Source organism: Bufo bufo, chromosome 6, assembly GCF_905171765.1.
Source record: "Bufo bufo chromosome 6, aBufBuf1.1, whole genome shotgun sequence".
Taxonomy (NCBI): domain Eukaryota; kingdom Metazoa; phylum Chordata; class Amphibia; order Anura; family Bufonidae; genus Bufo; species Bufo bufo.
The window spans coordinates 316299921-316326042 of NC_053394.1; the positions used below are offsets into that span (position 1 = coordinate 316299921).

At 43.1% G+C, this 26122-nt stretch overlaps 1 protein-coding gene across 3 annotated transcripts in view; it reads left to right on the plus strand.

Moving 5' to 3' along the window:
• Positions 1-361: 361 nt before the first annotated feature.
• Positions 362-26122, plus strand: part of RAMP2 (receptor activity modifying protein 2) — a 51752-nt gene continuing 25991 nt past the window's right edge. For 2 of the 3 annotated variants that reach the window (XM_040436640.1, XM_040436639.1), the window contains exon 1: positions 362-496. In XM_040436640.1, coding sequence (XP_040292574.1) covers positions 442-496 — 55 coding nt within the window. In that variant the 5' untranslated portion in view covers positions 362-441. The other variant, XM_040436641.1, reaches the window with a different exon arrangement.

The following is a 26122-nucleotide window of genomic DNA, read 5'->3' on the forward strand; positions in this document are numbered from 1 at the left end:
TTACCAAATGTACAGAATGTGATATCTGAATTGATACAAACCATCCCGGACTTGTTTAGGAAACAGATGATTAGATAAATCTGTTTGTACTGGTTTGGCTTAGGCATAAGACTTTGATAAATCGGCCTCTCTGCTCCCTAATATTTAACACAGATGGCGAGGCGAAGCCATGACAGTATCCGACAAGGTTACGTTGAACTGTTATAAACGCCTGGTGCAGAAAGACCCCTTTTTCTTTTTTTTTTGGTTTGCACGTCACGTCATATATGTTCAGTGACGGGTCTCCCGGTGGGAGGTCTGTTTCTAAGGCTGTGCTGAGTAATCTCATTATTTACACAAATTCTGTATTTGTGCAGGAAAAGGCTCCGCTTCCTGAAATCCTGTTCTCGCTTAATTCCCACTCAGCTGCTTGTGCTGTTTTAATAAAAGCTCAGCGAGAGGATGGAGAGTACGATTCTGTGCATGCTCACAAGCACGCTGTGTCTGTTCACTTGGGGTAAGCTTGTTTGTCCTGCTATGTCTCCTCTTTCATTTAGACATAGATTGGTCAGCACATCTGTTTAGCGTAACCTTTTCTTTCTTTTTTTTTTTTGCGTTACTTCCTTGAGAGTCAGTTTCTAGAAAAAAATATATCTAAGTGCAAAACTTTAGGGAAGCATCTTTGCATTGCTATGCATTGTCTTACACAAGCATGTTGCAGCCTTCTTCTTCCATTGTAATACTTCACCTTGAAACGAGCAACTTTCTCCAGAATGAGCTGCAATTCAAATGAGTCTCATGCCACTATTATCCTGTGATTAACACTTCTGCTGCTGTTGGAGAAGGTAAGCACCATACTATATGGTTTAGAAAAAAAAAAGTGCTGAACTATTGGAAAGTGTCATTCTTGCTCCAGGGGATTTTTCTTGTAGGAAGCGGCTTTCTTGTTCTCTCAAGCTGGTAATCTCTTGCAAAAGAATCACAGAGCTGCTTCTCATTAGAGCTGTTTGAAGACCATGTTTTCTTGTTTGCATGAACTTGTGTACAATACATGGATGAGTGCATGACATTTCTATGGTCCTGTCTTGTGCTTGCAGCCCTGTTCAATCGTGTAAGGTAATGTTTCCTCCAAAAAGTGAGTCTAGCAACATTTGGAGGAGTGTTACGTTTGAGATATATGGGTGGTTTCACGCTACGTTTAAAAAAAATATATATTGTATTTTTTTCGTCTGCATTTGTTTTTGGACCAAAAAATACTGCAGTCAGATGTTACATGTAGGCCCCAAAGGAAATTAGAAAGTGCCCTACAAACAATGCGTATTTTGTAGTGGTATTTTTAAGACAGTTTCCAAGCAACTTTGGTCACTGCATTTTTTTTCAAATCACCATATGTTCTGCATGTGGTGTTTTTTTTTTTTCAGGTGTTTTCTCATAGCCTTCTCTATAGGAAAAAGTAAAATACGTGTGGCAAAAAAAACCACCACCCCAAAAAAGCCCTTGTAAAAATGAATTTAATGAAAAAAAAAACCACCCTATTAGATTTAATGAAAAGTTGCTCAGTGCCTTCCCAATTATATCATTAAGAGCCAAATTTCCATGTCGAACTGTGCAGTGATTGATAGATCGACTGTGTAAAGAAATACAAACACCTACAACTTTCTGCTAATCAGTAAATGTAAGCGTGCGACCACACGGCGCGGCTTGATATTGAAGGTGCAGCTGCGGTCTTCATTAGTTTAGAGCCCGCTGCACCCATACTGCAGCACAGTAACCACAGCATGCCCACAACACGCCATAGCAATTTAACTGATTGTTACCTGTAGAGTGAACACTGCAGTGAATAAGATTGTATAAGTCAATTTGGATTACACTGTCAAAATCAGTTAAAAGTGCTACAAAAGTCTAGGTGTACCTTCAGCCTACAAGTCTTTGAGGGTCAGACGCCTCAGGTGTAGTATTTTATTATTGCTCATCGCCATCATATTGCATATTTTACAGAGGCAGTGTGGATCTAATAAATAGGATGGGAATGTATTGAGCTCTGTTCACACTAGTGTCATGGTTTCACGTATAATAATAGGGTGCTTATAATGGGATCCTTCATGTTTCTGTTTGAGTTTCAGGGCAAGAGTTTGAGTTTTAAAGGGCAAGAATAGTCCTGTCATTAAAACTAGGCACATTTTTGACAGAATGGCCAATAAGGCATAGTGTACAGAGCCATATTTTCTACACTGTATGGTATTGAAAACTATTACTATATTATTACATTCCGTATACTTTTACTTTATTATCGCAACTATAATCTTCAATGTAAAAAAAAAAATAGCTGAACCCACCAGATAACAAGATAAGGGAAGGTTTTACTGTATTGTGGTTTCGAATTACCTGTTAATCCATATGATCCTAGAAAGAAGCTATAAAATAGTATATCATGCACCACTTTATATTAGCATCAAGTTGTATTCTCCATGAACCACAACAGTTTAGGTAACAGCACCACCAATGAGACCAGGTGAGTGAGGCGATTGCCTCAGGCAGTGCTAGGTAGGGGCAAGAGGGGGGACAGCCGAAGGGAGAAGGGCTGAAGGAAAGAGGTTAGGTTAGAAATTGGCATTAGGAAGGGGGGGGGGGCACGTTGTTTCAGTTTTCGCCTCAGGCAGCAGAAAGGCTAGGTGCACCCCTGGGTAGCAGACATAAAATGGCAGAAACGGAATTAGACTTTTCCAGCCAGGGCAAAAATTCTAGTCCTGTATTCAAATACCCTGTCCAAGCAAAAGTGACTTGTTGGCACCCCCCACCAGGCACAGGGCATGCAAGGCATAAGCCCCAGTTGCACCTCTCTAACTATATACCTGTATAATGGGGCATCATTTGCTTTTAAAACAGAGTCTATCAACCTGGATGTAAAGAAGCTAAATTAAGATAGAAAGTGACAAAGCCACCAGGTGAATATTCTCTAGGTACCTATATAAGCTGCTATAAGTAGTTTCCACGTATTTTCTTTCCATGTCCTTTCCGTTTTGCGGACTGTATTCGGAACCATTCATTTCAATGGGTCCGCAAAAAGAACAGACGTTACTCCGTGTTAGAGATTAGCAAATTTTTCTAAAATTCGATTTGGCCGGTTCACCGAATTCTCTGAAAAAATTTGGTTCAATCCGAATTTATTCGTTGCGAATTGCGTTAAAAAACTGCTATTTCCTGGCTGCAGAGAGCCTTTATAGTGGTGTAGAACACTGTGCCTTGCAGTAACACGCATAGGGAGTCTGCTGTGGTAGTGAAACAATACTGTGAGTCAGTATGACATGCAGATGACAGGCGTCACTCTTAGAATCAATGCACACTTCACTTATTTGGGCAGTCACGGGGCCACAGCTGACCAAATAACTCATGTGAACTCAGCCTTACATGTCGATGTTGGCGTCAAGAAGAAGTGCACTCCTTTTACACCATCGTCAGCTGATTCCACATAGATGTCTACAGAACCTGTTCTATGAAAAAAGGTTATACAAGTAGAGCCCCCCCACAGAGTGGAGAGGGTATCAGCAGTAAGGTTGTGTTGATGTCACTGATTATTTTGCCCTTCCTCTGATCGGCCAGAACAATAATCCCCCAAAAACGGATCCTGTCTGTGGAGTATCCGCCTTCATTCGGTCAGCATTTGGTCAGTAATCCATCAGTATTGCTAATGCCCAAAAAAAAACAGGAATGGATCCAAAACAGAGATGACACGTGAATGGAATATTTGCATGTCTTCTGTCTTTTGTTGTACCCACTCCTGCTTTTGGCTACCAAATCACAAGCCAATTCTGATGGGACCATACAGGCCTTACAGCTGCTACACAGACAGGATCCGTTGTGCGTCTCATTTTTCCTTCCTTCTGACAGATCAGAAGAAGGATCAAATAATTGATGATGTCAGCCAGGCCGAAAGGCAAAATAGTGTCCTAGTCATAAAGTGGGGAGAGTGGCACAATGACAGAGTGTGGAGGTGGCGGCAGCAGCATCAGGAGGAGGCCACAGAGTGGTACAGTGTGGGGAGGGTGGGAACAGCATGAGAAGTCAACAGAGTGACAGTGTGGAGGTGGCGGTAGCATCAGGAGGCCACAGAGTGGCAAGGTGACAGTGTGGAGGTGGCAGCAGCATGAGACCATAGAGTGGCAAGGTAACATAGTGTGGATGTGGCAGCAGCATCAGGAGGGCACAGAGTGGCAAGGTGATATAGTGTGGAGGTGGCAGAAGAATGAGGAGACCACAGAATGACCCACCTACCCACAGAGTGGGTAGGTGGGTTGCTATAAAGAGACCTGCTGAAGATGTAAGAAGGAGCACTTGGCATCAGATGTGTGGCATCAGGCGGATGGCAGCATCAGATTAGTAGCTGAGGCAGGTAGCCAGAAGAAACCGGACTCTTTTGTCAAAGTGATGGTGTGGTACCATGGATGATCTAGTTTTATGCATCAGGCATTGGGGGGTGGAAATCCTGGCTGATCCACGCCTGATTCAGCTTGACAAAAGTCAGTCTCTCCACATTTTGGGTGGACAGGCGAGTTCTTCTTGGGGTAACTATGGCCCCCGCCGCACTAAACACCCGCTCTGATACCACACTACTGGCCGGGCAGGACAGCTTTTCCAGGGCAAACTCTGCCAGTTGCGGCCACAAATCCAGTTTGGCTGCCCAGTAGTCCAGTGGATCTTCAATGACGGCTGGCAGGGTGTACTCCAAGTATGCCACCACCTGCTGGTTCAGGTTCTACTCTATGTCTATCTCTAGACTCAGGCTGCTGCTGAAGGAGCTGGCACTGTTCCTGCCACCACACCCCTCCCCAGCAGCCATGGCAGTGGAGCGTGAGGGCCCTTCTGGTCAGACCTGTGAGAGGGTGGATGATGGCACAGATAGGCAGCGGCCAATTAAATACATAGAATGTCTCTATAGTAGTTCAGTTTGTCCTCCCTCTCAGCGGGTGTAAAAAAAAAAGGAACCCATTTTGGACCGGTAGCGAGGGTCCAACAAGTTGGATAGCCAGAAGTCATCTCTCTGCTGAATGGTGACAATTCGGCTGTCACTACGCAAGCAAGTGAGCATGCAGCGGGCCATTTGCGCAAGTGACTCGGGGGGACTTCCTGCCTCCATCTCCACTGCATACTGCCACGGTGTGCCTGGGTCATCTGCCTCGTCTTCCTCATCTCCCTCTTGCTCCTCCGGCTGCTCCTGCTCCTCCTCTCCTGTCACCTGTGTATAAAAACCACCCATTTCCCTACACATTGCTTGTGCTCCACTGTCCTCTTCCTCCTCCAGTTCAGCTCCCACAGGGCTCATGTGGCTGTGAGATCTAGGCGCCAGTTAGGGGGTCATGCTGCACAGTCTGACACTGGCCGCACTGATTGAGCTGTGTCAGACTGTGCAGGGACACACTCCCAAGTGGTAACACCCAGCTGTACCTTTATTGATAAACTTGTAGCAGGAATTATAGAGGCATGGTACAACATAGAGCCACAAGAATAGATGCCCCGGTGTTGTTATTTCAAGGGAGTGCAATTATTTACTTAAAGGGGTTGTCCAGGTTCAGAGCTGAACCCGGACATACCTCAATTTTCAGCCCGGCAGCCCCCCGGACTTGAGCATCAGAGCAGATCATGCTCCGATGCTCTCCTTTGCCCTGCGCTAAATCGCGCAGGGCAAAGGCATTTTTTGGAGATCCGGTGACGTACCGGGGCTCTCCATGGGGCTGCCAGGAAGCCCGGTGACGTCACCGGCACTGATGGGTGGGATTTAGCGCTGTCCAGTAAAATGGCTAGAGCAGCACTAAAGCCCACCCATCAAAGCCGGTGACGTCACCGAACGCACTGCCGGGCGTGTTATAAAAAAAAAAGAGACCTTGCCCTGCGCGATTTAGCTCCAATGCTAGCCTCAGGGGGTTGCCTTGGTGAAAATAAGGGTATGTCCAGGTTCAGCTCTGAACCCGGACAACCCCTTTAAACAGACATATCTGTAGCGGTGATGGGTCCTCTGTAAACAGACATGGCTTCCATAAAAAACACAACATATTTTCTGTCACGATTTGGTTTGTAAATGGTCCCCAACTGCACCTGAAAAAGGTCTGCTCACAGACATCTCAACGGGAGGTGCATGGAGAAGATAGTATGGGCATCCTGCCAACATAGGTTTAGATCTTCACACACAATCAGTGCCCCTGCAGATCTCAGGCTATATCTCAGCTTAATGTTTAGGGGATAAGTGTGTGTTCATTTTATGTTATTTTGTATTTGTTTATCTGCTCCTGTATAAGATGCCTGAAGAAGGCAGCCGCCGGTAGTTTAAGTAAGGCTACATTCGCATCTCCATTTGGTCAGACCCGGCAGGCTGTTCTGGCCGAGAGCAGTCTGCTGAAGTTTACCTGATTCAGCAGTGCTGGATACTACCGTTCACCAACGGACCCCAGATGATATAATGGGGTCTGGCGGGGATCTGACCGCTCTCCAGGATGAGTGGCGAGTTTCGGCTGGACACGTGAACGTAGCCTAACCCACCCCTTTTGTTACACTTCGCATAATACACTAAGGATTGGTTGCTTCTCTATAGACATATGCACTTTGGCGGGTCATTTATTATAGTTATTTGTCGCATATTTTGTCGTAAAGTGGTTTTGCAGCAAAATCTTTGACTTTCCCCTGCTCACACCACTTTTCTGAGGTAGCAGAAAAAAGGGTTATGGCATGGGCAGGGAAGAGGATCCGTCTCATTCATCATTTTTCACCCCAGTTTTAGTGTGAAAAATGGTCTTAAACTACGCCAGCAAGGGAGCTGACATAGTAATGGCCTGTGCCTGTTCATAACATAGGCGCATCTGCCGCAAGCGCATGGGGATTAAGACCAGCGTTTAAATCACTGAACCTAATAAATGACCCCCTATGTTTCTTCTTACATATTAACAGTAGCAGGATAGCCAATATAGTACTGACACATTAAAACTGTTGCACTGGGCAGCATACAAATTGAGGTAGTACTAAACTATCACTATCGATTGCTGGGAGGGAACGATTCCCTCACAAAAATCGCTTGTTGATCTGCCTGGTGATCGCTGAATGCTTCGCTGATGAGCAGGCAATTATCGGGAAGGAACGCTTTCTTCTCTATAATTTGCAGCTCGTCTGGCACGTGTAAAGTGCTTTAAAGGGTATCCCACGTCCCACGAAAAATATTCAGCAGTTTTTAAACCAGCAACAGGATCTGAATATTTTTGTAATTGCATGTAATAACATAAAATCAATCTGAAATTAGAGGATGTGCCGGTGCTTCATAACCTGGCCATTTTATAGCACTGCCAGCTGCATATGTGGCAGAACCCCCCCCCCCCCCCCCCCCCCCCCCCTGTCCACTGGTAACACCCAATTAGAAATTCATTAATAAACTTCTAGTATCAATAACAGAGGAGCAGAACATATATAAAAATATGCTCCAGAATCATTATTGCATGAGGAACGTAAGCGGTTACTAAAACATGCATGTCAAGAGAGGTGACAGGTCCCTGATAACATGTCTATACATGCAGATGCAAATGTTTGCATTGTGTATAAGTTATTGTAATAGCATTTTACAAGAAATTCAGTTCTAATGAATTTCTAAAGGTATCTGTTCACTTTGCTGTTACATTATAATCTTAATGCTAACTCGAATTTAGTGTAATAACTAGCATTTTGGGGATACCAGTACATTAAAAGAGAATACCCTTTAAATAATTATTTGATTAGCATTTGTTAGGGTACTATTAAATGTGCTGTTTAAGCCACAGTTACCGCTAATTGCTGAGCAGCACCTGGTCTTGCCACTTAAAACATAGGCGTAGTCCAGGTACACCTGCCAGGTGCGTACATAAGTAATTAATGTACATCTGGCCATTATTTGACTTGTAGCTGGCATTTTTTGAGCAGAGATTTTCCTCTTCAGGTTCCATCTCTCAGTTCTATCTGATGTAGCAGGTAAGGCTAGCTGTTATGATGTCTCCCATAGATTGCATATGAAGAAACCAGGATATTCAGTTTCCTAACTCTCCCTAATTCGCTCAGATAAAATTATTTTTACCCCTCTAAACAGCAGATTATCAGTACTGTCTTTTCACATTGTGTCTGCAGTGTATATTTACTGTGCATATATTAAATGAGGTCAAAAGACTGTTATTTTGGCCCCCATACGGCTAGTATCATAAAGGAACACTGACTTTTACTGTATATAGAGGCATCCAGTTTATTTTTTTAAGTATGCGATATATAATTTTTTTTTTATGTGGCCATGGGGGTCAGATGCCATTCAGTGGCATCCATATTTCCAAGTTTTCCATCTGGAAGTACTCTGAAAGGAAACCTTGGATGGACACTACAGATGAAAATGTTGCAGACATTGAAAAGAGCCAAAGAAAAGGTATGAAGATCAAAATGATGGTGTTGACAAGCCCAAAACAATAACCCTAAGGAAAACTTTGAAAACAAATTTAGCATGAAAAGGTCAGGGCTAAGGGTAGTATTCAGGTCAAAAACAGCTAAGGGAGTGAAATACAGATTGCCAGGACACAAAAAACGTGGTCTTTGTGTAATTTATTCATCACCATTCTTTACAATGGTCAATAAAAATACAAGAATTTAGCTCACATGCATTGTATACCGGTAGGTATAAAACCACCAATAATTAAGCAACGAATCATTTCAAAAATTGCATAAAAATAGCAGAATTAACAAACACAAGCCATCAAATAAATACTTCAAGTATGATAAAAGAAAAGCCATTCAGAATGTAGACTGGTGAAACCTGGAATGAGTATTAGCTTGCAGACAGTGTTTTGAAGACAGAAATTGTTGAATTCTCTTTATAAGGCTAGGGCTGCACGGCTACAGCTGGATTGCAGAGTAGCAGTGATCCCATAGAAATGAATAGGATCACAGCGTGAGGCGCAAAAAATAATCCGACAGTGTCACCATGTAGCCCTAGCCTAAATGAGGTCCTGAGCTGCAACATGTTTACATTGTACTTTGTGAGATCCCTCAGTAAGCAGGTGAAGGTCCAAACGAGGAAGATTACCTATGTAGACGGTGTACCGAAGTGGGCTCCCCAGGATACAGTGAAGTAATGAACAAGGAAAGCAATCCCAACACCAGCTTTTGCCAAAACAGAATTTTACATAAACGTGGTAATGAACACAACCACAAATTCGGGAAACCTCCAATAGATTTACATACACCTAGCCCGAAGGCTGAGACCCCTTGTGCCGCACAGCGTGGCGCCTTCCGATGGAGTCCTTGCAATGAACAATAGCAACAATTGTGGCGTGACGCAAACAGAGACCTTATCTAACTAACTACAGGCCTGGTCTCAGTCTCTAGGTGCCAACACTGTAATTAGGTGCGTGCACGATCTTACCGACCCGAGTCTGCTCTGCCTCCGCTGGTGACTCTGAACCAAACAAATGCCTCTCCAACAAGCATGCGGTACCGCAATGTATGTAGCTTTGCTCCTCAGTTCTCATCAGCGTTCCTGGAAGCAATCCTCGCTCCTCTGGTCAGGATCAGGGTCTTGGACAGGATCAGCTTCACTTAGCTGTTGTTCTGGTCACTGAGGGATGCTCTCACACCTGGATGCCGTCGGATCCTCTGCTGACACAGTTGCTCAGTCTCAGCTTCCTCTAAGATGGCTGCTTCCTTTCTCTTCCTGTCCAGGCTCTATGTAACTCATGAATAGGAAAATATATGCAGTCTGTAGCTGTGTTTAGGAAACAGCGGCATCTTGTGGCCAAACAGAAGAATGTCAGTCCAGATCATTTAATTTAATCTACACAAACAGTGTTCATACAAGGAGAGCTGTTTCCTCATCTCAGACCTACAAATAAGGCCTCATGCACACAACGGTTGTTTTGGTCCGGATCCGAGCTGCATTTTTGGCAGCTCGGATGCGGACCCTTTTACTTCAATAGGGCCGTGTGCTGTCTGCATCCGTTGCTCCGTTCTGTGGCCCCGCAAAGAAAAAAAAACATAGAACGTGTCCTATTCTTGTCCGTTTTGTGAGCAGCCCGTTCCTTTCCGCAAATAGCGGAACGCACACAGCCTGCAGCCTTTGTCTTTACAGGCAAAACATGTTAAAATCTGCAAGTTACAACTACTTGTGAATATAGCCTTTGGGCCTATTCACATGGGCTGATACACAGGGCAATAAACTGTTCATTCTCGATCATTGCTTACTTGTGTGAGCTGCATTTTCATGTAACAATTACCGTCTCTATATTTTACTGTGACCTATGTATCCTCACACAGATTGTTTGTCGACAGCATATTTCTGTATACACAGTGTGGTGTGCTGTCAACAAACAGTGTTAGGTGATGCATAAATCATAGATTACCTGACAAACGGTGACCAGCAGCAATTGTTAAGAATGAGCAGTTGTAGGAATGTTTTTTTCCAACAATAGTCCAGATAATCGGCCCATGTGAATGATCCCTCAAGGAAATATCAGTGTAGATATAGGCATCCTTACTATGGAGGCAGGACATGCAACTGCTATGGGGCCTAAAGGGAGGGTCAGCACTGAAGTCCTTCTCCCAACATATATTCACTGCTTTTTCTGGCAACCACCACTTGAAAGAGCTCAGCGCAAAGAAATGATATATATACAGCTTCCATTCAACTGAATAAATTCCTATGCACTGAGCTCCCCCTAGTGGTGGCTGCAGGCAGACCGTTTTATTATATACTGTGTGAAGGGATATTTATCAGTGTGTTTATAACAGTTGTTTATTGTAAATACATTGGTGTTCAGTATCAGTTTATTTATCAAGCACCTGTTCTACATTTTTCTGGCATACACGGAGGGCAAATTTTTTTTTATGACATTTTTTTCTGTTACAAATTTCTTCCACTTAATAAAAGAAAAATCACAAATTTGTCAGAAATCTGGAAAGCAGTATTTTGTGTTCCATGTTCCCTGTGAGTATATATGACGCATAAGTACTAGGAGACTGGATGGAGCAGGCGATACATACTAGGTTTTGCTAAGGGGCCCTAAGAGATGTGTGTATCTTTTAATCACTACACTAACCCAGCTCCTCCAAAATGTGGCTGTCTAGTGAACCACAAAGATGTTACAGTTCATATCTGGGTGTTCTCACCATTTAAAAATAATAGGCAGGTTTACTGGTGCCAGAACTCTGACACCAATGCTTTTTGTTACAATGGCGGTTCATGGCCACCACTGTCCCATGTGCATAGGTGCCAGCTTCCTGTGTGTGAATTAGGGCTATTGCTCATTGTATGTCTCCTCAGTTGCAGCACTGCAAGGGTTAACCTTCTCTTGCTCTGTGCGCTGCTGCTAGGCTGATTCCAATTGCCCATCAGCCTGGGCTATATAATTTGTGCTATTTCTCTTACTCCTTGCCTGAGATTTAGGTCTTTTTAGATCTTGCTAGGTCTCCCTAGCTTGCTAGAGACTGTAAAAGAGCTATAATCCATTTGTCTGCCTGCATACTGACTTCTGCCTACTCCGCGGATTCTGACTCTCTGCCGCCTGACCTTACTCATGCCTGTTCACCGTACCGTCCCTGTGCCACCTGCCCTGACCTTTGGACTGTTTTACATATTTGCACAAACTCTGCCTGCCCTGACATCTGCCTGTTTCTGACTATGAATTTGCCTGTTCCCTCAGTGCCATGCACCAGTGTCTCTGACCCTCATGGGTCAGCAGCCAACTATACAGAGATTGCTCCTGGAGGTAGAAGCCTGGTCCTGGAGGTAGAAGCCTGGTGTTTTCCCTGGAGTAAAGACCAGAACCCTGTATAGCGGTTAAAGAGTGAATAAAAGTGAGCCACCAGGATAATGCCCTTAGGTTTAACCGTAAGCCAAATCCAGGGGCTGTCACGGTGGTTCCACAATCATTATCCATAACACTTGCACTAGATTTATTAAGGGCTTTAAACACTTCTTTGCTTCATGGGAAATGGGACTGTCACGGGGTTCCAAAGGTGCACTCGGTCCCCCATTGCCCGCAGACCTGTTGCTTAGCTTTGGGAATGAGGATTTGTGCTTGACCTCATTCCCAGGGCGGCTTTGCTGGCTGGGTGGCTCCCTGCTCCTAGTCTGCCTTGAGCGCCGAGCTGATCACTCGGTGCTCGACTGGTTGGCCTGTTGGTCATGTGACGCTGGCCACGTCACATGACCCTCACTCCCCACTATAAATACAGGCAGTCTGCTGGCCACAGGTTGCCTGTTAATTTCTAGGTTCCTGGCTATTTGTTGGACTACTGAATACTTACCTGATCCTGTTCCCTGACGATCCTCTGCCTGCTCCTCCTGTACTGCGGATCCATCCTGGTATTGTGACCTCGGCTACCACCTGACTACTCTCTTAGGACTCCTCTTGTACTTCGCTACTCTCCTGGTATTTGACCCCAGCTTCTCCTGACCATTCTTTGCTTAATCCGTTGTACTGCGTAGCTCTCTTGGTTCTGACCCGGTCCGTTCATGTTCCGTATTTTGTCTTGTCTGTCTTCCCTGCACATATCCTAAGTTAGGGACTGCCGTCCAGTTGTCCCCTGTCATCAGGACTCGTGAGGCAAGTAGGCAGGGCCAGGGGTGAGGGTGGAGCGCAGTGGTCACTACCCTTCCCCCTGTGTGTGTGTGTGTGTGTACGCGACCGTTACAGGGACATGACTTCTTATGTGACACAATCCCCCATTATGTGCCAGAATTCTGGGGTAAAATTCTGGCATGAAGTAAGGCAACTAATAGGTGGCATACATTTAGACTAGAGGTGCACCAGATTTATTGCCTAGAATCAGTCACTATGATATATCTGGTGCATTTTTAGATTGTACAGTTTAACTGAGGTGAGTGAATTTCACAAAATTCATTTCGGACCCCATTTGGTCAAATCTGTGGAAATTCTATTTGGTCCAAATAAATATTTGGTCCAAATTGAGAGTGCCTTGATTGCCCTGCATACCCTTTTCAAATTCTTTAATGCCAAGACAGCATTAGTAATGTCAAAGTGACAGCAACATACAGAATACAGCTATGGGTAAATAACTGGTAGCCAACTGGGAACTCCCTGCAATGCAGGATTTTTTATTTATTTTTTATTAAGAAATAGTCCAAAAATTATACCTTTTGGCGGGCAGATGCCTTCTTCTCTGCCTTCTAAAATGGTGGCCCCCATTTTTAGCGGTTTGTGAGGGACGAATCCCAAAAGTTGTGCATTTGCCAAAATTATAATTTTTTAGGAAATTTGCAACAAATTTGATTTGTGTGGAACTGATTAGCTCATCTCTAATAAGTACTAATATGAAAAGATTTTTACACAGATTAATATAAATTAAAAACAGAACTAACCCACCAGTTTTTCCATTACTTCTGACATCCAAATTATACATGTTTGCTACAAAACTTAGAAACTTAGAAACTCTACCCACTTAGAAATACCATACATATCTCTATTATTTAAAAACTGTACTTACTGTGCTTTACTAATGCACCTTCTGAAAAGGTTTCAGAATGGGCTAAAGCAAATCAAGTGTAACCTCCGGAACATGCCAGATTTGGCATTAGAGGCCCTTTAAAATGATAAATTCAAGTTTCTAGTATAATCAAATTCACTTGGCAATGTAATTACTTCACAAATAAGGAGCAGATGAATAAAAAAAATATACATATCAGAATTTTAAGGTTTTTAAAATTAGAAACATGATTATCTACAAGATGAAATATATTCCATGGACTGCCAAGCTCAATAGCTCTAAGTGAGTTAATTATACGTTCAGGTTTGTAATTTTTTCGTTGATAAGAATCACTAAAGAGGGTTCTCCTGAAATATACACACAGTAGGAAGACAAGGGGGGAGATTTGTCATCTCCCTACTCCACTTTTCTCTCCAAAAAAAGTTGCAGACCCTGTATTTCTGAATTTTTAAACACCATTGTGACAAAATATTGTTGCAACAGGTGTTTATACGCCACCCTCACCACTTTCTGAAAAGGTGTGGTGGGGGAGGAGGGTAGGCCAGCGGGCCCAGGACATTTATCTTTTTACACTAGTTTTCTTGCGTAAATGAAGACTGAAATCTACAGAAGCTAAGAGCTGCCATAGATTTTACTATAGTATACTCTTGATCCCGGCCACTCATATCATCAATAGGGGGTTGTAACCATGGTTGCCAACCAGAATTGTAATTTTTTCTGGACAACTTATACCAAAATCGTGCATGGTGAACATTTTATATGGACAAATTAGAAAACCATAATGAATGATAAACATTCTAAGTCATACATGTCTATAGCTCAATATAATGATAGTAACTCATTACCAGCTTTTACTGAGTGCTATAAAATGATGATAATTACCACCACATTAATCTAGTCTAGTACCACCAGCCACAAAGAAATCACGGGCACATCTATTTTTTTTCACGGACTCAACTGTTCAAAAATTTCTGGACGGTTGGCAACCCTGGTTGTAACACCAGAAACAGCAAAGGTAATGTTGTCATTACTCCTAGAGGCTCAGCTCTCTCTGCAACTGCTGCGCCCTCTCCATTTTGATAGGGCCAAGTAGTATAAATATCATTGTGCCTGGCCCTGTCAAAGTGCAGGGAGAGCAGAGCCTCTAGGTGTAATGGCAAGGCCCCATTGCTCCTATAGGCTCATATGGACATGGGACCAACACAGATGCCTTCAGCTGCCAAGCGCACATGCAACAGGTCAGCCAGTTTCATGGGCACAAATCTATGGACAGATGCCATTTAAATTTGGAGATTTACTAAGCTAAATGTGCTACAATTTTGGATCAATTTGCACCCAAAAAGGGGTATACATACCTGGCAAAACATTTATTAGACTCTTGCAATTCCTTAGACAAAGTGGCATGGCTTAGAGGAACTATTTTGTTTCAGCACCATGCCAAAAATCCTACAAAAACTGTGGCCAAGTCTGTTTACTTTATACATTCAGTATCCCATTGGAGGTCCATGTACATAGAAGAGCAAACAATAATGAACACCGTTGTGTCTGCAATTATACTCGTTATTAGAAAATTTAGAACAAATTTAATATGTATGAGTGGAGGTGGATGGGAGTTTAAGCGACTTTTTTTTTTTTTTTTTTATATTGCTTATCCTTGAATGTATGAACAATGCTGTTAGCAAAAGGAATTACAGGAACAGATGATTTGGCAACTGATTGCTGAGACACTGCTATTATGTATCCCGGAACAATGACCATCTTAAATTAACACTATAGTGCATGTATCTCCGGGTGAACTGGCAAGGTGGGGAGACTTCTCAAAACCCATCCTTTGATGGCAATAAACATGCGAGTCTTGAAATATGTATACATCTTTAAAAAAAAAAAAAAAAAGATACTACATAATTATGGTCCAGAAGAATGACAACATCACACTTCTTTATGGCTTGGCATTGCACAGCTCTCCTTTCTTTATGAGTTTCTGAAGAATAGATCATCGTATCTGCACAAGGCCCCATTTTATTTTGAAAAGGATGTTCCCATTTGTCTGAATGACACGGAAAGGATGTTTGAAATTGAAAATAATAGTTACATCCTCTGTGTGCTAGACAAAGTGATACAGACATCCTTCCTACACTGTCATATAATGCTGACTTCTACGTTCTCTGTTTGCAGGGGATATGTCATCAGATTTGTATAAAAGGGTAATGGCGCAGAGTGATGGGTATAGTGAGACAATGCTAAATGTCGGTCTAAAGAGAGTGCAGCACAGGAAACATTTTCTCATATGTTTTACTCATGTACATTATTAATAATAATAATAATAATAATAATCTTTATATGAGACCAACATATTCCACAGCACTTTACAAAAAGAGAGGGAACATGTACAGCAAAACCAGAATGAGGAATGAGGGTCCTGTTCAATCTGTGAGGAGATAGGTTTCTTTTGTATAAGGGCTCATTCACACGACCATATTTTTTTCAGTTTCTGCTCCAATTTTTTCTGGACCGTATGCAGAACCATTCATTTCAATGGTTCCGCAAAAAAAAACGGAAGTTACTACATGTGCATTGCATTTCCGTATGTCCGTATTTCCGTTCCGCAAAAAAATAGAACATGTCCTATTATTGTCCGCATTCTGGACTAGGATAGTACTGTTCTATGAAGGGCCAGCTGTTCCGTTCCGCAAAATACAGAATGCACATGGATGTCATCCGTATTTTTTGCGGATCCATTTTTTTCAGACCGCAAAATACATAAGGTCATGTGAATGAGCCCTAATGGTCCAGCCATCATTTATAAAACAGGGAAGTATACAGTAAACAAAGCCACAGGAGCTAGTCACCAGCGAGTATTTGTGTATGTCAAGATATGAAGGGCATTAGGCTGCATGGGTTGCAGAGGTATTGCTGAATGAATTGATCAGGTTTTGATTAATAATGTAGAGGGGGTAAAAGGAGAAGAGTTATGTTAAAAAGAGTGAGAGGTCTATCTAAAAAGATGTGTCTTTAAAATGAGCTTAAAACTGTGGATGATGAGAATAAGGCCTCCTGCACACGACCGTATGGCTTTTTCAGTGTTTTGCGGTCCGTTTTTCCGTTCCGTTTTTCCGTATGGCATATACAGTAATTACATAGATAAAATTGGGCTCGGCATAACACTTTCAATAGATGGTTCCGCAAAAAACGGAACGGAAACGGAAGACATACGGATGCATTTCCGTATGTGTTCCTTTTTTTGCGGACCCATTGACTTGAATGGAGCCATATACGGACCGTATACGTAACGCAAAAAACGGCCAGTAAACGGGGAAAAAAAGCGGTCGTGTGCAGGAGGCCTTAAGCACATTGCAGAGAACTGGTGCAGCACAGGCAAAGTCTTGGAGACCATAGGAGGTAGTTAGTATTAGATCAGTGGCAGAATGGAGAACATGGGTAGGGTGTGTAAGGGATCGCTTTCTCCGAGAGGGTCGCAATCACAAACTTCTCCTCTGACAACGAGGTTCAAGTACAAAAGGTGCTTTATTTTGGCACTTCAGCACCATCACACTCATAAACATCGAAAATAAACACCTGCTCGTCTGGGCTCTACCTCATACACGTGTTGTCTCTACCTCACCTATAGGGCGCCGTTCGCACACAGGATTATATCCGGCTTCCTCTACCATATACAGGGAGTGCAGAATTATTAGGCAAGTTGTATTTTTGAGGATTAATTTTATTATTGAACAACAACCATGTTCTCAATGAACCCAAAAAACTCATTAATATCAAAGCTGAATATTTTTGGAAGTAGTTTTTAGTTTGTTTTTAGTTTTAGCTATTTTAGGGGGATATCTGTGTGTGCAGGTGACTATTACTGTGCATAATTATTAGGCAACTTAACAAAAAACAAATATATACCCATTTCAATTATTTATTTTTACCAGTGAAACCAATATAACATCTCAACATTCACAAATATACATTTCTGACATTCAAAAAAACAAAAAAAACAAATCAGTGACCAATATAGCCACCTTTCTTTGCAAGGACACTCAAAAGCCTGCCATCCATGGATTCTGTCAGTGTTTTGATCTGTTCACCATCAACATAGCGTGCAGCAGCAACCACAGCCTCCCAGACACTGTTCAGAGAGGTGTACTGTTTTCCCTCCTTGTAAATCTCACATTTGATGATGGACCACAGGTTCTCAATGGGGTTCAGTTCAGGTGAACAAGGAGGCCATGTCATTAGATTTTCTTCTTTTATACCCTTTCTTGCCAGCCACACTGTGGAGTACTTGGACGCGTGTGATGGAGCATTGTCCTGCATGAAAATCATGTTTTTCTTGAAGGATGCAGACTTCTACCTGTACCACTGCTTGAAGAAGGTGTCTTCCAGAAACTGGCAGTAGGACTGGGAGTTGTGCTTGACTCCATCCACAACCCGAAAAGGCCCCACAAGCTCATCTTTGATGATACCAGCCCAAACCAGTACTCCACCTCCACCTTGCTGGCGTCTGAGTCGGACTAGAGCTCTCTGCCCTTTACCAATCCAGCCACGGGCCCATCCATCTGGCCCATCAAGACTCACTCTCATTTCATCAGTCCATAAAACCTTAGAAAAATCTGTCTTGACGTTTCAGCTTGTGTGTCTTGTTCAGTGGTGGTCGTCTTTCAGCCTTTCTTACCTTGGCCATGTCTCTGAGTATTGCAGACCCTGTGCTTTTCGGCACTCCAGTGATGTTGTAGCTCTGAAATATGGCCAAACTGGTGGCAAGTGGCATCTCGGCAGCTGCACGCTTGACTTTTCTCAGTTCATGGGCAGTTATTTTGCTCCTTGGTTTTTCCACACGCTTCTTGCGACCCTGTTGACTATTTTGAATGAAACGCTTGATTGTTCGATGATCACGCTTCAGAAGCTTTGCAATTTTAAGAGTGCTGCATCCCTCTGCAAGATATCTCACTATTTTTGACTTTTCTGAGCCTGTCAAGTCCTTCTTTTGACCCATTTTGCCAAAGGAAAGGAAGTTGCCTAATAATTATGCACACCTAATATAGGGTGTTGATGTCATTAGACCACACCCCTTCTCATTACAGAGATGCACATCACCTAATATGCTTAATTGGTAGTAGGCTTTCGAGCCTATACAGCTTGGAGTAAGACAACATGCATAAAGAGGATGATGTGGTCAAAATACTCATTTGCCTAATAAATCTGCACGCAGTGTATACGGTCCAGCAGCCTTGAGGCTCTGACCACACCAGCACCCTTGGGGGAGATGGTCCAGAAGTCCTCCTGCCTCTAACTGTGCGACCCTCTTTCCATTGGCATCGCTGGGCCCCCAAACTTCAGGCTTTACACAGCCTCATGGTCCCTCAGCCCTCCTGGCTGAGACCACACAGAGCCTCTCGGGCTCCCCTCTCTCTCAGGCTTCCTCAGCCTTTCTTCCCTCCAAGTCATACACAGAGGGTTGTTTTATTCCTCCTTGGTTACAGCAGCAGGCCTCTCCTGCGATCACCTCCAGCAAAAGACAATACATGTAGCGGAAGCATGTGGACTGGCAGATCCCACTGCCAAACCTATCCCCAGTCGACATGAAATCCAGCCCAGAACAACATCTAGAGAACTGTCTCAGCAAACTCTACTTTGATGAAACCACTGCAGCCAGGGGCGTACATAAAAATCATTGGGCCCCATAGCAAGAATCAGAATTGGGCCCCCTAACTCCACCTATTACCCAGCCCTGGCTCCTTCTCTGCCACACCCATTTGCTATTAAATAAAGAAATACAATATATAAACAACCTTTTGAAACCGTTACGGATAAATCATTTTTTTTTTATTAGAGGGAACTGTATTCCTCTGCCTTCACTCACAGGTGCCGCGATCTGCATTGATCGTTGCATCTGAGGGGCTAAATGATGGGGGTGGTGCACTGTCCAGAGACATTTACATGATATGTGACCGATATCAGACGCTCCTCTCATAACGCTCCAGCACTCATATAACCTCCAGAGACATTACATCATACGTGGGGGATGAGGGCTGGGAAAATTGGGAAAATGTGAAATGCCACTGATGGGGGAGGGGGGGGAGTCACTGTGAGACATAACTTCTTAGCTCTGTATGAAGTATAGGTGAGATAGTCAGTGGGCAGAGGTCAGTGAGGGGCTGAAACAACAGGGACACAAGATGTGCAGGGGCAGCAGTTTCAGGACTCTAACTTCCCTCCCACAGTAATTTATCCAATTGCTGCTTTGTAGGAGGACCAGTGAGGGACTGAACTTTATACTGGAGGCACAGTGACACAGGAGGTCAGAAGGTGCAGCGTCTCCATTATCTCCTGCTGCTGCCTTGGCTCCTCTGGCTCCGCCCCTCCTCACATGAAGGAATATCACACTGCAGAGAGGAGGGGGGCTGTCTGCTCATGTCGGGTCGGTGAAGTTTACTTTGGAGAAAGGAACAAGCGCTGCAAGGTACTGTGCTGTCCCTTTTAACCAAAGTAAAATTAAATGCAGTCCAGCAGCAGAGAAGAGCGGGTGGTGGTAACTGGGTGCCGGCCCTTGCTTCCTTGCAGGCAGGCCGCCCTGACAGTATAGTAACTGGGAGGATGGGCCTGTAGTGTGATCAGTGTGTTATATCGCAACCTGCCTGCCCTGCTGCACTCTCTCACTACTATCATAGTGAGAGCGCAGCAGGGCGGCAGTCTAATCAGATGGGGGGGGGGGGTTGGGGAAGCAGGGCCTGCACGAGCCCCAGATAGGGACTGCCCGGCGATAATAAATACATAACTGCAGAGCAGATGTAGGGGGCGGGGCCTTTCATGCACTCTGGACTCCCCCCTCCCACGGGCCCCATAGCAGCTGCGTGGTCTGCCTATATTGGCGGTACGCCACTGAATGCAGCTTTCTGGATCTCCGTTATCTCACCCAGCTGAGGTATCTGGGTGGGATATTCACGTCTTCCAGCACTTAGGCTACTTTCACACCACTGAGGAAGGGACAAGAATTCGTCCCGAAACGCGTTTGGTACAGAGAAACAGTGAGGAATACAGTGAGGACCATCAATACCGGGACAACCATTGAATATCAAAATTATTTATCAAGAAGAACGACACAAAGCGAAAAAAGTTAAATCGCAGTGTCCTGCAAAACATCGTAACCAAGAAAACAACCTATCAGGAATCCCGGATTGAGTGACGCACACGCCCCGCCAGAATCCCGTGGGACGCCACATGATATAGCATAAGACCACGTGGGACGCCGCGTAAGGTCCTTGCAGGACAAAGCAATACAACAACCGGCGAGGAGTGGTAACGTACCCAAATATCTCATGGTAGTTGAACTTATACTACCAAGTGTAATTATAATATATCTATATATACACGTTATCCAGCTGTCATCTTCCCCACAAAGTGGGAACATTTATGACCAAAATCCTATTGAACATCAAGTCAGAATTAAGGTGGCGTCAACACTAAACGTCCCATCGAAGTCACATTCTTAGTTCATATATGTCCACATGACATTTTACTTTGTTGGCCTGGACATTATTTCAGTGAACCGGATTTTTATGCACATTATATCTTATGGTCTTTTTTAATTCAAATACCTTTATGCACATTGATGAACTTACAACTGTAAATTTACAACTACAGTACAGACCACAAGTTTGGACACACCTTCTCATTCAAAGAGTTTTCTTTATTTTCATGACTATGAAAATTGTAGATTCACACTGAAGGCATCAAAACTATGAATTAACACATGTGGCATTATATACATAACAAACAAGTGTGAAACAACTGAAAATATGTCATATTCTAGGTTCTTCAAAGTAGCCACCTTTTGCTTTGATTACTGCTTTGCACACTCTTGGCATTCTCTTGATGAGCTTCAAGAGGTAGTCCCCTGAAATGGTTTTCACTTCACAGGTGTGCCCTGTCAGGTTTAATAAGTAGGATTTCTTGCCTTATAAATGGGGTTGGGACCATCAGTTGCGTTAAGGAGAAGTCAGGTGGATACACAGCTGATAGTCCTACTGAATAGACTGTTAGAATTTGTATTATGGCAAGAAAAAAGCAGCTAAGTAAAGAAAAACAAGTGGCCATCATTACTTTAAGAAATTAAGGTCAGTCAGTCAGCCAGCCGAAAAATTGGGAAAACTTTGAAAGTAAGGGCTATTTGACCATGAAGGAGAGTGATGGGGTGCTGCGCCAGATGACCTGGCTTCCACAGTCACCGGACCTGAACCCAATCGAGATGGTTTGGGGTGAGCTGGACTGCAGAGTGAAGGCAAAAGGGCCAACAAGTGCTAAGCATCTCTGGGAACTCCTTCAAGACTGTTGGAAGACCATTTCAGGGGACTACCTCTTGAAGCTCATCAAGAGAATGCGAAGAGTGTGCAAAGCAGTAATACAAGCAAAAGGTGGCTACTTTGAAGAACCTAGAATATGACATATTTTCAGTTGTTTCACACTTGTTTGTTATGTATATAATTCCACATGTGTTAATTCATAGTTTTGATGCCTTCATAGTCATGAAAATAAAGAAAACTCTTTGAATGAGGTGGTGTGTCCAAACTTTTGGTCTGTACTGTATATCCAGCCCACATATAACATATTGTAATCAACAATAAAACCAATCAATCAACCATTTTGTTTTTATACCAAAAATATAAATAAATACGTTTTTAAACTAACAACCTATTTCAATTTATACCAGATGAAAGTGTGCCATCACAACTATATTTCTCCTACTTGTACACTCGTGTTTTGGCTTTCCGTTTCTGAGATCCGTTCAGGGCTCTCACAAGAGGTCCAAAACGGATCAGTTTTGCCCTAATGCATTCTGAATGGAAAAGGATCTGCTCAGAATGCATCAGTTTGCCTCCGATCAGTCACCATTCCGCTCTGGAGGCGGACACCAAATTGCTGCCTGCAGCGTTTTGGTGTCCGTCTGATCAAACTGAGCCACAAACCTGTGATGTGTACAGTATATGGCTACTTTCACACTCACGTTTTGGGCGGATCCGTCATGGATCTGCAAAAACGGATCTGTTACAATAATACAACCGCATGCATCCATCATGAACGGATGTATTATCTGTAACATAGCCAAGACGGATCCGTCATGAACTCCATTGAAAGTCAATGGGAGACGGATCAGTTTTCTATTGTCCCAGTGAAAACGGATCCGTCCCCATTGACTTACATTGTGTTCCAGGACGGATCCGTTTTCACTGGGACAATAGAAAACGGATCCGTCTCCCATTGACTTTCAATGGAGTTCATGACGGATCCATCTTGGCTATGTTACAGATAATACAATCGTTCATGATGGATGCATGCGGTTGTATTATTGTAACAGATCCGTTTTTGCAGATCCATGACGGATCCGCCCAAAACGTGAGTGTGAAAGTAGCCATATACTGTACACATCACCACAGGTGGTAGACACAGATGAGGGAGTACATGTTGGGAGGTGAAGCATTGTAGAGAGCTTTGTGGATGAGAAGATTAAATAGGACATTTCACCTGGATATCCTTAATCGAATTATTATCCTACCTTATAGTTCGACCCCCACTGATGTCTTGGCACTTATTTTTTTTTCTTTCTAAAGAACCCCCCCCGTTCGTCCGCTGTGGTCCCCGTATCTTTTGGCGCCTCGTATGCTAATGAGGCGACTCGGTTATACTAGGCGTTTTTTTTTATTTCTCCTGGGCGCGGTTATCTTCTCCCTGGCTGCGAGCGCATCTAATCAGAGCGCCCCACTCTTAGCCAGGGAGAAGGAGCTCAAGTTCTCACGAGAATCGCAGCTCCTTTTCCTGCGAGAACTTGAGCTCCTTCTCCCTGGCTAAGAGTGGGGCGCTCTGATTGGATGCGCTCGCAGCCAGGAAGAAGATAACCGCGCCCAGGAGAAACACAAGTTCACGCCTAGTATAACCAAGTTGCCTCATTAGCATATGAGGCGCCCAAAGATATGGGGACCACAGCGGACGAAGAAAAAAGTGGCAAGACATCAGTGGGGGCCGCACTATAAGGCAGGATAATAATTAGATTAAGGATATCCAGGTGAAAGGTCCTCTTTAAATTTAAATTCTATTGGTGACCAGTGACTGGCAGAGGATGTTGGTGCAATGGCTTAATGGTTGGTGAGAAAGATGAGCCTGGCTGCTGTGCTCCAGATAAACTCGGGAGGGGAGAGTTTGGAGAGGGGAAGACAGATTACTAATGACTTGCAGAAATCAAGATGAGGATTAATCAGAACAATCATAGATTTGGCCGTTTCTACAGTAAGAAAAGTGTGGATTCTGGAGATGCTTTTGAAGTACAATTGGCACAGACAGACGATGACCACTAATTAGTTATTGTTGTAATTTACTGAAAAATGTGCATGAAATACATTACTGGAGAGCAGGATTTAGCCTGCTTTTATGCAGGTGCACTATAGCGCTTATACAGCAGCAGCAACACCCAGATCTCCAGCAGTTCAACTGAATCAAACTTTGATCACCCTCTAGGGCTATACAGTGATGTAAGGTGCATGAGGTAGAAGCTGCACTATGTGCTTTAACTATTTGTTTATTTTTTATTTATTTTATGCACTTATATAGCGCTACTATATTCCACAACTATAGTCTGCCTTTCAGATGTCATGTTGGAAATATGAACAGTTCTAGCATGTGCAGACAAGGGGGCACTAGCAAATGAGGGCTACTGCTACTTGGACAGAAGGGAGCTCTATTATTATTGTTTTACATTGCATGGTAGGGGCTGCGCTAGTGATTTCTCTTCATGGCTCACAATCATTTTTCTATCGTCTGAAAAAGTGCTGGTCCATGTCTTGTGTTTGGTACTGGGCTGAGTTACAATAGCAAACAAATCAATAGGAGAAGGACCACTCCCAGGACTCCTAAGCATAGAACTTAACTGAATAAAATCCGTTATACTGAATATTCACTTCATACTGCTTTATCATATGCTGCCCACAGATTGGACTGTGTATTCATTGTGATGGGTTCCCTTTTAAAGTGGTAGCTTCAGGTAGATTGAATTTTATCAGTATGTCTATACAGGGTTTTTAAAAGGAATGTGTCATCAGAAAATGACCTGCTGTCTAAATCGCTTTTTTATGTTTTACATATTTTTAAATAATTTTTGATAATTTAAATTTTTCATGTCACTTTTTATAGTTAAACTAAAACCAAAAATCCTGCAGTTTTCCCACTGGCCACTATGTCCAATATTTGTCGCCACTTCTTGGATTGTACAGATCACTTTACTGCCTTACTCATTCTAATCCTGACTGTAATGATATCACTTCTGTGTAAAGATAAGACAGGATCCACCATTCACAATAGGTGATTGTCAAAGCTTATCTATTCTTTCCTTGTACAATGACCTCTGCACACTCAAAGTATGTCTAGAAAACTCTCCCATAGAAGTCAATTAGGTCCCCTGCTGTCTATTGTGTCTCTGGCCCATGGGGCTGCCGTAAAGCAATTTTTTTTTAATACTTTGTAAATGCTGTTAATAACAGCTCAGGCAAGATGGCTGCCCCCATAATCATGTTCAGAAGATTGAATAAAAAAAATCTACAATCAGGAAATAAAAAAAGGAGATGTGTTACTATCTGGTAATAACTGGCAGAAAAAAAGAATTGGGTGACACATTTCCTTTTAAAGCTCTGTAAAAAGCAGAGCTTTAGCGCTATTAAGATGAATTAGGAAATATTAAGAAATCTATCAGCACAGACATAAAAATAATATGGGGTCACATTTAGCTAAGCCAAAAAACTCCATAATAAGAGCTAAAGTTTGAAAAATAAACCAAATATTTCTCTTTTTATCAAGAGAATAGCTATGTCCTGCCATACATTATACACCACACATATACAGTCATAAAAAAACATTATTACTATATACAAGGGCCATGTTGATCCTGAACAAATGAGAAGTGCAAGGGTAAAGTGACTTTCCCAAAAGGAACATGTAATTGCAAACATATGAAGTGTCTTGGAGAAACACATTTGCAAATGTTGCAATAAAGTCAAAGAAGATGTTTCATTTCAGCTATATTTTATCCAGGGAGACTATGGTGTTCTCAGCAGTTGGGCTGCAGCAGAAGAAAACCTTTGAGGAGGGCCTCATCCGCTTCATTCAGCTAAATAATGTGTCAAAACTCCAGCTTCAAAACAAAGCCTAATCACAAGCTGGACTTCATTCATACTCTTGTAAATATCAGAAGTAATGAGGTCTGGAGAAAAACAAAGTATAGCGCTTTCCCCCCCGAGACCAAATTTCATCTGTAAAGTTAAACATGAGGGCCATTACTCCTAGAACACGTGTTAAACAGTGACGCTGCCAGCCTTGTTTCTCCACTGCCAGTAGAACATCCCACCCACCAGTAGTGACAAGATAGTGGGACAAGCAGCATTCAGGAGCCCCTCACAGTCTGGCTGCAACTGTTCTCTTGGAATTGATGCCGAGAGCAATAAAATCAATGCTCTGCAGCTGTTTTGTCTGCATGAGGTTGTAAATGATATGGGGAAAAAGAGGCCTCAGTGACTGGCCAAGAAATGTAGAAGAACACCATAGATGATTGTCACGGATGATGTTGCAGATAGCTGGAACTTATGATTAAACGTCCGACTGGCTTGATCCC